The following is a 13,663-nucleotide window of genomic DNA, read 5'->3' on the forward strand; positions in this document are numbered from 1 at the left end:
TGCAAGCGCGAAAGGAAAACCTTTCAGAGAAAAGGGATAGCTCTCACCCTCTCATGATGTCGTCTGATTAGGTTTGATTGGCTAAAGTAGGCATTAAAAGAGAAATCAAAAGCGAAAGGCTTGTACCTTGTATTGTTGTGTGCACGAAACTAGTAATCAACTTTAATTAACTTTCTCTAACTCCATTAAGCCTTGATTAGTAAAATGGCATATGCTATTCCAGAACTAATAAATAACTAAATAAAACAAGAATAAAAGTGCGACAGAGCAAGAAAATTGTCCTTTTGTTATATTTATATATAAATCACCGTGAAAGAAGGTTGGAAGACGTATAATTTCAATGGCCAAAACTAAGAGCCGATGGCGGGGATAATTACCTTCTTTAAAACTATTTTAAAATGATAATATTTTTAAGACTTAATTATCTTTTTATTTTTGTTATATAGCTTTTTTATACTAAGTAGTTATTTTTTAAATTAATTTTTTATGTTTTATTTTTATTTTGAAACTTTATCTCTTTAATTTAAACTTATTTAATATGATAAAATATTTATTATTAATTATTGAAAACTATAAATAATCATATACTATTTCTTTTATTTTACAAAATATTTTGACATTCTAATACTCGGAAGAATAATGTACAAAATTTGACCATCAATAATAACAATATAAACCCATCATATAAAATTATACAAGCTTTATAACAAAAAGTAACTCTTCTAAACTTCTAATCCTCAACTTTTTGTTCATAGCAAAATTCTTAATAAAAAGAGAGAAAGTTAGGATATATTAATATCAAATATTAAATTAGAATACTTATACATCTTAATAATTTTTCATAAAATACAAAATTAACAATATAATTACTGATATATACTTAACTTAATATTGTACTATAAATAAAATATTGTGTTTTTTTATAGTTTAAATTTTTTATTTTGTTCATTCCATTACAATTGTATATGTATATTAATTTAATTTATTTATAAGATTTTAGAATTTATTTTTAATAAATATCTATGGATATGAAATAAATATCCGTATAGATATGAAATGACAAATTATTACCATATATAACCTATTATCCGCAACCATTTTATCACATTGACAACCCCATTAATCCTTATGTAGTTTTGGTCCCTTTGACAGCTCACTTCATACTTAAACCCTAAACACAAGTGATTTTATTGTTGAAAAATATAAATATTATATTCTAAAATATTTTTATAAATTTTGTTAATTTTGGTATTCAATATAATTTTAATGAATAAAAGTAATTTTTAATTGAAAAAGAAATTATCTTTTATATTTTATCATAGTTAATTTTTAAGGCTCTCTACAAGTTATTTTACATGCTAAATATTTTTTTTAATAAAGATATGAAATTTTCGTAGAGATAAAGTAATTAATTAGATAAAATAGAATAAAAAATAAATTCTAATAAATTTAATGACACTTTAAAAATTAATAAAATTCATATCATTAAAAAAATTAGATATATTTCATAATTCATGTAAAGTAATTAACACAATATTATATTGTTAACAAAATCTTTTTTATTTAATGAGTAAACTCAATTTAGTCTTAGATTTTAACTCACTTTAGTTATAGATTTTACAAAATTTTATTTTAATTTTATAAAATGACATTTTAGTTTTTTAACGTAAAATAAAAATTTAAAATAACTAAAATAAATGATTTCTTATAAAGTAAATGAATAAAGTGATTTTTGTAATAAAATTGTGGGTTAAATTAATGTGATTAAATTTTATAATTTTAAGAACTAAATAAAAAATATTTTTACATATTTTTATTATTAATTAAAATTTATTGAAAGTTATAAAATATGTCAACTTCACCTATTTCTTAAATAAGATCATATTATATTAAATTTTGACAAATATTAAATAAAATAATATATTAAAAAAGTGTGATTGTTTTTGAGTGAAATAAGGTAAAATTTCGTATTTGATTAGTTATAAATTTTAGTTTTTACTTATCTTTTCAAGAGGTACACGTACCCTTGCTGTTTGAATTTTGTCAATCTAGTCGAGAGAGAGATAATGTGTACTGCCATTTTCATCATCAACTAATTCTAAGGATAGCTTTGACCTAAGTGATATACACAATCTTTATTCTCTTAACATATTCTTTTCCAATCTTAATAACTGTTGGAGATGTTTGGCTTGTAGTGTCTCAATCTAATTTCATCTTATTGAAGCTGCTTATTTCATGCTCTACTATTATAGAATTGATTCTTTCATCCTTTTCCACAAAGATGCACAGTTTATTTAATGCATAGCAGCCCCTGCAAGAAGCAAATTTGTTATATTAAAATTATCAACATAATAACTGCACATTTTTAATAAAATATTATTATTATTAGCTATTTAAACTCAACTAACAGAAATAATTAAGATAAACATTGTGTATCCATCTTTACCAATTTAAAATGAAACAACTCAATCTCTCTCACTTAGCATGAGCATCTTCGAAAGTTGGAATGTGGTTAGCCAGATTAACCCATTTTTTTGTTTCGATAAAAATGTGAAAGGGATAAATGGAATGGAAATTGATCATTTCACTTGATTAGTAGGGTGAAGAGATTGACAAGAAAAGAATAAAAAAAAAAAGTTTTGTTAATTTCAGTCTTTAGAGTTAAAAATAAGGAATTAATAATAATAAAATTTTATTAAAAAATATTTATTATATTTTTATAATTTCAATATAATAATCATGTATTATTTTTTATAAAAAAATTTATTTATAAATATTTAAACTCAGCTCTAAAGAACTAGGTTAACAAAATTTTAGAAAAAGTTATTAAACTGTGGGTTCTTCTTTACTGTCTATGACATTTTTTTTTCAAATTATAAAAGAAATTTGATTGTTATATTAAAAGAAAGGATATAAAAAAATATAATTGGCTGTATAATTTACTAATTAATTAAATTTAATAAAAAGATTATTTTTTAAATACAATCATACCATGTTACTTAAAAAGGTGACAGAATGTATATCTATGCAAAAGAATTATAAGAAAAGTGTTTAACGATCATTTTTCACCTAATAATTATATTTTTTTTACAAAAATATATTTATCTTTATGAAGTGATACTTTATTTTGTATATATTTTTATTTATTTAAATAAATGGATTTTTTTATTCATTTAAGTAATAGATAATTTTTTCTATTACATGTACATCTTTAAAAAAATTATATTTGAGTTAAATAAAATCACTGTAAAATAATACATTCATATACAATAAATATTACTTCTTTTAAATACATCAAAATTTGTGCTAGTATATTCCTTACTATAACTTAAACGTGCACAGTACCTTTTTAGTATGTTTGAGGTTTGGTTATTTTTAAATTATGAAAAATTAATTATATAATATCAATATAATTGAGACTTATGTATGTTTAAGTTAATTTCAATGGTTACATTAAATATGTATTTTTTTAGCAAAAAATATTATAACTTTTTTTAACACCACCGACGCAAATATGAGCTTGACAGCTTGTCTGGAAATCATTCATCCTTCCAAAAGCACATTAATTTGGAATAAATAGATATTTACTTGTAAGTTAACGTGTTTATTTTATTTAGATTGCAATTATTTTACACACACACACACATATATATATATATATATATATATATATATATATATATATATAAGATTAAAATTTCATTTTTTTTAATTTTCTGAACAATATTCACAAAATATTGGATAGCAAAACTATTGGTAAAGTATTACGTCTGATGCTATATAGATGTGATCTCTTTAAGCGCTACATAAAAATTAAATAATTTAATTAATTTAAAGGTATTTTTAATTCCTCACACTAGATGTGTGGAGAGATGATAGTCTATTTGGCGATGTTTACGCAAAGGTACGCATTAACTGAGATAACTTATGCTTTAAATTTAGACTTTGAATTGAAGATTTTAGGACATAAAAGATGGACAGATACCAACCGACAACGTGGAATCATTTTCTATAATCACAGATAAAATGAAAAAAAAAGGAATAAAGGGAGAGGAGAATTCCATTCGCCAAAATTCAATGGCCAGCCCAAATAACAATTGGAAAATTCACCACCGTCCACATTTTATTTGCCTATTATCCTACTAATTCTTTGTTACTTTTTATCCTTCTATCCTCACAAAGATTCCTAGCCCTAATCTTTCTAGGGTCGGTGGACACAAGACAAACGTAAAAGATGGCTTCGATTTGACCCTAAAAAATAATACAGCATACATCTGTCACCATTCAGAACTAAATTCCATATATAGTTTACCAAAAATTAAATAAGGGCTTTAACTCCCTTATTTCACTTAAAAAGAGATAACTAAATTATTTTTACTCCTTTATTATATAGAAGGAAAATTGTAACAGAAAATAGATAATTTTATAAATTATACTCTATTTACATTTGCTGTACTTATTCTTTTTCTTTGATTTATCACTAAAATCTCTTACCGTTCAGGTTAAAAACAAAACTGTAATTAAATAATGCAAATAAGAAATAAAGAGATTTATTGATTTAAATTCATATGATTTAAGAATCAATTAATACTTAATATTCAATTTTATTTTAATAAATATTACACTTTTAAAAATCCATGTAAATGTCAACAACTTAACATACCTACATGTAATACACAATTTAACAGATATTTATTATGTCCATATTCTATAAAAAAACTTATGGAATGGAGAAAGTGTTAAGCACTTACTCTAAAGTAAATGAATCTCTACCGACAAAAGATATATAAAAGTGAAGTAAGAAAGTATAAAATTTTATAAAGATGAAGGTTGTAATTTACTCTAGGGAAAAAAACGATAACAGATATGAACCTAATCATATAAATCATACATTATGATGCTTATCTCAAGCACAGAGGCTCAAACTTGAATACAATTGTACAGCGTTTTAGGTTCATAAATTTTTATGACAATATACTACTCACAATTTTTATTTATTTAAACATTGATAAATAATGCACAACGAAACGAAACGAAACAAAAATATAAATATTCAGGGCATATTGGACACATTCATGATAATTTTATTTTTCTTTTGTCTTTATCGCATGCAAATTCGGAGTCGTACGTCAAAGCATCCACCCAGAGGCGAATCCATGCATATTTAAGGATGAAGCTCCGTCGTCAGGACCAGTTGGGTTGTATCTGTTATCAATTAAAAAAAAATGCACTGTGTAGACAGAATATTATAAAGTGGGAAAAATGTAATAAAGCAGATAAAAGTTTTTAAAAAAAGTTTATGTAGAAAATAAATTTTGGTATTTTTATGAAGTGATAACCATACCCAATTTGCAAGTTGGGATTCACTCCCACAGGCTGGAAAAACCCCTCTGTTTGCGATGGAAAATTGGTGTAATGGATGTTAGGCCCTCCACCTTCCAAAGCCCCTCCTGCTGGAACCTGTGAATTATTTGTTTCTTCCAACTGTTTCAACCCAGAGATAATTAGGAAATTAACTGCTTCTACTAAACCTAATTACTGTAGGTTTATCATAATGATTTTAGAGCATAATTTACCTTCTAGTTAGCTTACTCTATATCCTAATTAAGAAATCTGCTTTTAGGAATTTGTTTTCACTTATTGTTATTTGTAGCCATAATAGCTCCAATAAAAGCGTAAAAAAAAAAACTAATATTACGTCACACCCCTCAAAATAGTTTATAATATATGGATAAAAAAAATGCTAATCCCCTCATCATATCCATGCAAGGATAGCCAATAAAAAGAGGAGAACTTTTCATCAAATAATTGGAGCTTATTAATCAGAACACCTATGCATGAGTACAAAAAATAATCTAATTTAAAGTTTAATCTTTAATTAAAATATTTGAAATGTAATTGCAAATAATTGTTACCTTACTCCTTAACACGTTATTAGTTTCAACAAGCACTGTTTCCTGCGTAGAATCGCAAGAGCGAAGGTTACACCAATGAATAAGACGATATCGGAGTCCACTAAGGAAAAAAAGAACCCGCACATACCCGGTTGTGAAGATCAGCAAGCTGGTCAAGCATGAATTGAGTCTGCAGAAATTGTAAAATATGCGTCAAAATCTATCCAAGAAATTAGAGATGTGATAGCATTGGGAAAGAGAAAGAACACTAATCAAAGCTACAAGTGCAAAGAGATATAACAGTAATATGTGTAAGTGTATACCATATATACCTATAATTAATAACACTAATAGTTGAAATTGAAATTGCCCAATGTTACCTTTGTTGACCTAATATTCCTCAGTGCTGCCTCCAGTTGATTCTCAAGCTGCTCGAGCTCAGTTGTGTTCATTTGTGCAAGATCTTCCCCGAGCAGGTTCCTGCATCATTTATATTCAATGACACAAAATATTCATGAAACTTAATATTCAACGGAGTTTAGAGACATATATAGGTAGTAACCAAGTGTGTTAATTGTTTATGGAGTCCCTTTTTAAGTTAATTACCTTTGCGAACGTTGCAGGACTTCAACCTTTGCTTTTAATCTCAAATATTCCTGGTAGTTCTGCCAAATGACATATTTGTTATTAGATATTTTATTTGTATTTTCAAGCAGCATGCTTCTCTCTCTCGTTACAAAAGTTGGTAGAAAGGGGATGAAAATGGGTACGAAGTAAATGGTACAACTCATAAGATTATTACACAAGCTTAAACCCTAATTTTATTCAACAGCAATTAATATCAAACTCTCTCACAAGTGCAAGGGATCTCTTTTATTGTAGTGAAAAGTTTAAGTGTAAGTCTAAAAATTTTTATATTTAATTTAACTTATATTTAATGGTTAATGAAATAATAAATTATAATTTAAATATAATAAATTATAACTCATTAGATTAAGTTAAATAAAAAATTTAAATTTAATATAAGAATTTTTAGACTTATAATAATCTTAAAAAATCCTATCTTTTTACTGTATATATGAAATACACAAAAATGTTGACAATTTAAAAAGGAACTATAACAAGATTTTATAAATGCATGTTTAATTTAAATTATTTTATTTTAATAAAATAGTCATTTATTTTTATTTTTTTTAAAAAAAATTAATTATTTCTTTCAAATTAATCGCAACTAAACATACATCAGGTGACAAAATTATATCTGGTAATAACTGAAGGATTACCTGAATGTCATTAATTGGTCGGGTGGTCTCCAATGCACTGTAGCTGTACTTCTGGTACTTCTCCAGTGTTTTCATCATACTGTGCCGCAAACAAATGTCTCAATTCAAATGTCGGATCATTTTCATTTGTAAACGAGAAATTTTATAACCTCTTGAAAAAAAAAAATGCAAAACACTTATATGTGGCAATTTCTACACTTTTCTTACCTTCAATATATATTTTTTCACAAGGTGCATTAAACTGCATTTTGTAATAATCTTCATAAAATACTACAATATGTGGTAAGCATGATTACGGGCGTGTCAACATAACTGCAAACCATCTATAGATTTCTAAATATTCTGTCATACGATATAATATGTTCAAAACAATTTATTATAATTGTTGAGCTCTCTCTCTCTCAATTTATCAATCTATTGGATTAGCTAAATTTCTTTCTTTCATCCCTCATGTTTTCAGAAAATGTAAACCAATGAGTTGATCAAAAGTAAGCAACGCAAATCACGATAATTAAATTAGTTGGCAGAAATATATTCGCAGAACAAGTGAACAAATGCCGTGATACTAGCTAGTGTTACAATATCATACGGTTTCAACTTTATGTTCCCTTTAAGTAGCTTTATCTGGAAGAGACATTGTTTGAAACGTATAGTATCACTTTTATATATGAGCTAAAACATTGTTGAATTATTTCCTTCCATTAAACTTGTTGATATACTTTTAGTTAATCAACTAAAATTGCTTATACTTGGTCGTACTTTGAATGTTTTCTTGATTTGATTCTGGTATGGTTGTCATAGAGGATTTCATTTTTCGAAATTATAACTTGAAGACAAGGAAGAATTTCATGCATCCGATAGTTCTTATACTATTTATCCAAATGATAGCTTGATTTGTATGTGTACATTTGATTAAATAGACACTGTTGATCACATTATAAACTCATAACAATTGTACACTGCTTCAGTATTTTTCTTTTCTCTTTTCTTTCAACCAACAACCTCTACCTTCAAAATCCAAATTATTCAACATGAAGGTATATTATTAAATAGGGAAAAAAACAAATCATATGCTATTAATTACATTGTTAAGAGAGTTTAATATTTCAAATAATTAGTATCACAATTATGTTCTTCAAATATTGTGATTAATTTTATTGTAATAATATAATATTTATCAAGTTACACTTAAGGTGAAATTTATGGCAATATTTACTTCTACATGAAAATGATATCACGGGACTTTATGCAAAAACTTTATTGTAATTCTGGATTGGAAGAGGATAAAAGAAAAAGCTTTTTTTCAAGTAAATTTCAAGCAAATTCTTTTGACAGGACGCATTATAACCAAGAACATATATTCAATATCTCGGGAATCTAAACCGTAAATGCAATTATTTGCATTGAAATTTCTCCTCGTCACTGCCAGACACAATAATTAATTTTTTTTAAAAATAATAATGTTTTCAATCCTTTATTTTAAATTATTTATAATTTAAATAATATTACTTTATTTAATCATTTCTCTTTATTTAAAAAAATAAATTGTTTTTATTGATTTTTTATCTACAATTTTTTTTTTACTTTTTACTTAAAATATTTACAAGCTAAAGCATTTAAATTGTTATTTTTTTTTACTCAATATAAAAATTACGAACCAAATATTATATTTCACTAAAACAATTTTTTCGTTCAAATTATATTCTCATATTAAATAAAATCTTTTAAATTTTATCGAAATTTAACATAATTTTTATTTATATGCTTTTAAATTTATTTTGCATTTCAAAGTACACTATAAATCTCAAATTATTGAGATTGAAAATGAAGATTTGAAGATTTTGGATAATAAAAATTAACTAATGAACTAAAATTATGATTTTAATAGTAGAATGATTTAACTAATAAAAAAATTGAAAGAACTAAAATAACACATAAATTAAACTAAATAATCATCAGTTTCCGGCAATAGTACCAATTAATCTTAGTTTACGTTCGTGAGAGGCCATGTAATGATCCAATGGTAAGTTTTACGATGAATCTAGTGAAATTTTGGAGACATTAACTATTATAAAAACAATGATGCATCTAGATAGAACACTAACAACATCATTCACTAGTAATCTTCAGAGATCACCTAAGACATAAAACCTAAGACAAGACTTTCTAACAACCAGCCAAAACTAACTACATATAATACAAGCACCAAACGCTTTCCAGTGTAGTGAAGATTTCTATTAAATGAAAAGAAGAAGAAAGTTTGATTTACAAAGTCATTGATTGAAGAAACAGGAAGCGGGTAAGTCTTTTAAGTTACTGACGAGGTCAAGACAGTCTAAAACTTAGCAGTTTTTGTTGAAGTTACTTCTTATTTGCATGGATTAATCTTGTATTTAAGTCATTAACCACTATATAGTTATTTTAATTACTGAAAGACGAAAATATCTTTACTTCTTAATTGTTTCTGCAAATAGTGAGACCAATGTTTTTGTTTTTTAGTCTTTGTTGTAGATTAAACCAGCTATTCCACAGCGGTTTTAAGGATAGACGTTTACAGCCTTTAGAAGCTAAAGGACACCATTTTCCTCTCTCTCTCTCTCTCTTTCTCCCTCTCTCTCCTTAATTGTAATGCAAAGTAAAACAGATTTGCACATCAAACATCCCATCTCTGACACCAAATCATAACAGTAAATCCTGGCCTGGACTGTTAATGCTCTATCTCTAATAAGAAAATTAAAAAAGAAAAAAAACGAAAGCTCAAATCAGAAGGTTATTATACATTAGAGCCAGTAAATGGTTTAATCTACATGATCAGAAATTACCCAAGTTAAATAAATTTACTAAATTTCAGCAAATTCAAGAGGACTAATAGGAAAACAATCATCACTTGCTCACATAATTTTTTTAAAACAAAAAATTATTACCTTTTACACTCATCTATTTCAGAAATTATCTTGCCCTAGTCCAGGAGGGTATGACCCAGCTGAAATAGACGCATCAAAGCTTTTTCAAATCAAGTTCTGAAAACAGAAAAACAAAATTCCCATTTTGACACTCTTTTGTCACATAGAAGTGTAAAAAGATAGAGTTTCAGATCTTGACATGAAGGGTAGAAATTAAATGAAACAATTTCGTTCGTTGTATATAAAATTCTGGAATACAAACATAGTGGAAAGATCCGAGCTTTACATTTCCCACAAATCAAGGAAATGAAAAGGATGAAATATTTTTATGGGGAAAAAAGGGCATTTTTTGGGAGGGTTGTTTTTTTAAGCTACTGAAAGCTTAATTATATGTAGGTAATATGTACTTTATTGTATCAATAGGTAAATATTTAGGTTGAGGAGAAGAACCACTGAACACAGATCTTGCCCAAAAAATGCCCAAACGTAAACATTTGTGCACAAAAGGCATATCATTGGCATCATGTTTGCACTTATGCACACATTCACACATGAGACACACAGAAGCAGATACTGTTTATGTATACCTTGAGGTGCTGCTGAACTCATAGAGCTTGCCACGGTTGGAGAAGATGATGAGGGCAACCTCAGCATCACAAAGGACTGAGAGCTCATAGGCCTTCTTGAGCAATCCATTTCTTCTCTTAGCAAATGTTACTTGCCTGTTAATTTTGTTCTCTATCCTCTTCAGTTCAACCCTCCCCCTTCCCATCTTTTTGTTTCTCTCTCTCTCTCTTTCTTAAGAACACACCCCACACACTCTTGCAACTCCCTTTCCTGTATTGGTTAAGAGATGAGAGTGCTTTCTTAAATGGTCTCTTTGCTTAGGGTACCAAAAGAGATAAAACAATAGTGCAAGAGAGGAAATAAAAGTGGAAGCCTGAAAAAGGTTGCCTTATGTTTTGTTTCCATCTTTCTACTGTTATAGCAACAATAATATATGACAAAAAAATGGAAAATTTTTATGATTGTATACTAAATTGACATTTTTCTCACATATCTTGTTTGTACATTATCTTAGTACCCCAAAAGTTGAGCTTAATAGTTCTTTGTTTAGTGTTAGGCTAACTAAAGGGTTATATATATTCTTAACTGTCCATAATTCCTCTCCATCATCCATCACATTTGGCTACATCTGAAACTAAGTCACCTGAAAATTTAACTGTTTGACATCTTTACTATTACATTAAACTTTTGTTACGCTTGGATAGGAAATAGAGTTACTAGGTTATTTTCAGCAAGAAGATATCATTAATTCTTACTTTCTTTTCAGGGAAACTATGGGCATTCTTAGGCACAGGACATAATGAAGTTTGAAGTACCAAGGCTTAATTGAATCGGTTAGATGCATTAAACCCGTGTTTCCATGACTTTTCGTTCAGTGTATGAAAGTCTATGTATGTAAACTATTTCAAATCAATAACTACTGAATGAATTGAAAAATCAAAATCGACCTGCTTATGTATTTGTTTTAAAACATTGAGCGTATTTGTCATGATAAATAAGTTAGCTTCTGTTTTATTTAATTAGTTTTTTCAATAATAAAAAATACTTTAATTTATAGCATTTAAAAAAAAAAGATTACTTTAAGTAGTGTTTTGGCTTATAAACTCTAAATTTATTTATTTTCCAATTTTACTATAATATCTCTTTAATCCTTTTAATATTAGGAAATCTTAAACAAAATCTTTTACTCTCATCAAGTATCATTTATTCAGAGATTTACTTTTGGTAAAGTGCTTATCGTATCCGCCATTAGAGACTTACTTTTTATTAAAGCATTTTAGATAAGTAAAGAAAATTATTTTAAATTACTAAAACAATGGAGCTAAATATGCACTTAAACCTTTAAATTGAATAAAAATACAATTTCAAATATTATATTAAAATGAAAACTTTATTAAATGACAAAATTTCACATATTCACCTAATATTAATTACAGTGAAATGATATAAATTTATATTTAATATGATTTTATTTATCAACTTTTTTAAATGAATAATTAAGAATGAAAATTATTTATAATTTTCTTTGTCCTGATTTCTTTATTTAAATAATAAAAGAAAATTTCGATTGATTCATTTTTTCCCTTATCTTTATTTTTTTATGTTTTAAATATTTTTTTAAATATAATGTTTTTTTTTATCAGAAACAATTATGTTTCAGTTAAATAAGAGCACTACAGACAATAAATATTTCTTTTAAATATTTAATATATTTATATTTATTGAGACTTAAATTTAAAATTATAAGCTAAATCAGAACAACCTCTTACTAATTAATTTTTATGTTTTATGGTTTTAGGCACATTTAAACATAGGTAATATATACACGTTGAATTCTTGATAATAGAGTGATAATATTAAATAGTTGCATAAACATGTTTTTGTTTAGAACATGTTAAAAAAATAAGAATAATTAATTATTAGCTATTAAAAATATAAGTAACATATTTTTAAAATATATTATTTGATATAATTAAATATTTTAAAAATTAATTTATGAAATAAATATTTTAAATTTTTTAAAATGTTAAGCAATTACAAAAGTATAATTAAAAATGTTTAAAAATTATTTTACTAATATTTATTTTATTAAAAAAATATATACCAGCTAGTGCTAAACCTTGAGGGAAAGGGATTCAAGTGCAATTACAAAATTTAAGTTAAATTAAATAAAAAATGAAAAATTACATTATCAAATATGATGTTACTTCAATTTAACCCCCTAATTGAAAATTTCTATTGCCAGAAAAGATATAAAAAAATTATATATGAATGATCATTGCATAAATGTATAAAAGTTTAGAATATCTCGCAATGAATATATAGAAAAATTATTAAAAATAATAATTTACATAGGGTTTAAGTTGAAATTATTCATCTTTTAATAATAACCTCATGAAGTGAAAAGAGCAATTACGAAAAGAGATCACATATAAATCAATTCTATGCCAATGAATTGTTGTTCCAAAGTTTTGTTCCCACAACTCTTAAATCCAATTCAACCTCTTACTTCTCTGAATTATCCACCAAAAAATAGTTAATTCTGTTAATTATTCTTATTTATAATTGTTGGAAAATTTCAGGCATGGAAATAATAGTTTCTGGGCATTTGTACATGCAGCAAATAGAAAGGAGGATTTAGAGTCTCAAAACGTTGGGTATTGGAGATTCAATTATGTATTAAACTAATGTTGAGTTCAACAATTCAAACTAAGAGCATTCAGAATATAAGTTCCTCCACTTTATGATGACTAATATTTTTACAACTCATTTCCTCTTTATCCTTTATGCATGGATTTCAACTTTACATTCTATTTTTTGCGAGTCATTCCTGTACATATAAATCTGAGCAAAAACATCAGCTTGACATGAAATGTCTTAGAAACTCAAGTCAATTATATATGCACACAAAATATATTTGTGTTATCTAAGATTTCAACCAAAACAAAATCTAATTAGAAAGAAAACTTCAGCTAAAAAGTTTCTTCTAGGTCCACCATAAATATTGTTCATTAAC

At 26.0% G+C, this 13,663-nt stretch overlaps 1 protein-coding gene across 1 annotated transcript; it reads right to left on the reverse strand.

Moving 5' to 3' along the window:
- Positions 1 to 5,087: 5,087 nt before the first annotated feature.
- On the reverse strand, positions 5,088 to 10,898 carry LOC113846391 (MADS-box protein EJ2-like). The gene is made up of 8 exons (XM_027474586.1): positions 10,668 to 10,898; positions 7,178 to 7,256; positions 6,501 to 6,559; positions 6,275 to 6,374; positions 6,043 to 6,084; positions 5,916 to 5,957; positions 5,345 to 5,484; positions 5,088 to 5,205 (listed from the first exon to the last, which is right to left on the reverse strand). The coding sequence occupies exons 1-8, from the start codon at positions 10,850 to 10,852 to the stop codon at positions 5,130 to 5,132; spliced, it is 723 nt and encodes a 240-aa protein (XP_027330387.1). The 5' UTR covers positions 10,853 to 10,898; the 3' UTR covers positions 5,088 to 5,129.
- Between the last annotated feature and the right edge of the window lie 2,765 nt (positions 10,899 to 13,663).

This window comes from Abrus precatorius, unplaced genomic scaffold (genome assembly GCF_003935025.1).
Source record: "Abrus precatorius isolate BTA unplaced genomic scaffold, Abrus_2018 Scaffold8, whole genome shotgun sequence".
NCBI classification, from domain to species: Eukaryota; Viridiplantae; Streptophyta; class Magnoliopsida; order Fabales; family Fabaceae; genus Abrus; species Abrus precatorius.

What these genes read in the sequence shown, in the direction of transcription:
- LOC113846391 (XM_027474586.1), bottom strand. Translation starts at nt 10,852, where the DNA reads ATGGGAAGGGGGAGGGTTGAACTGAAGAGGATAGAGAACAAAATTAAC. An exon ending in GAGTTCAGCAGCACCTCAAG is followed by an intron (nt 7,257 to 10,667) that starts GTATACATAAAC and finishes TTTGCGGCACAG; the next exon opens with TATGATGAAAACACTGGAGA. An exon ending in GTCCTGCAACGTTCGCAAAG is followed by an intron (nt 6,375 to 6,500) that starts GTAATTAACTTA and finishes TAAATGATGCAG; the next exon opens with GAACCTGCTCGGGGAAGATC.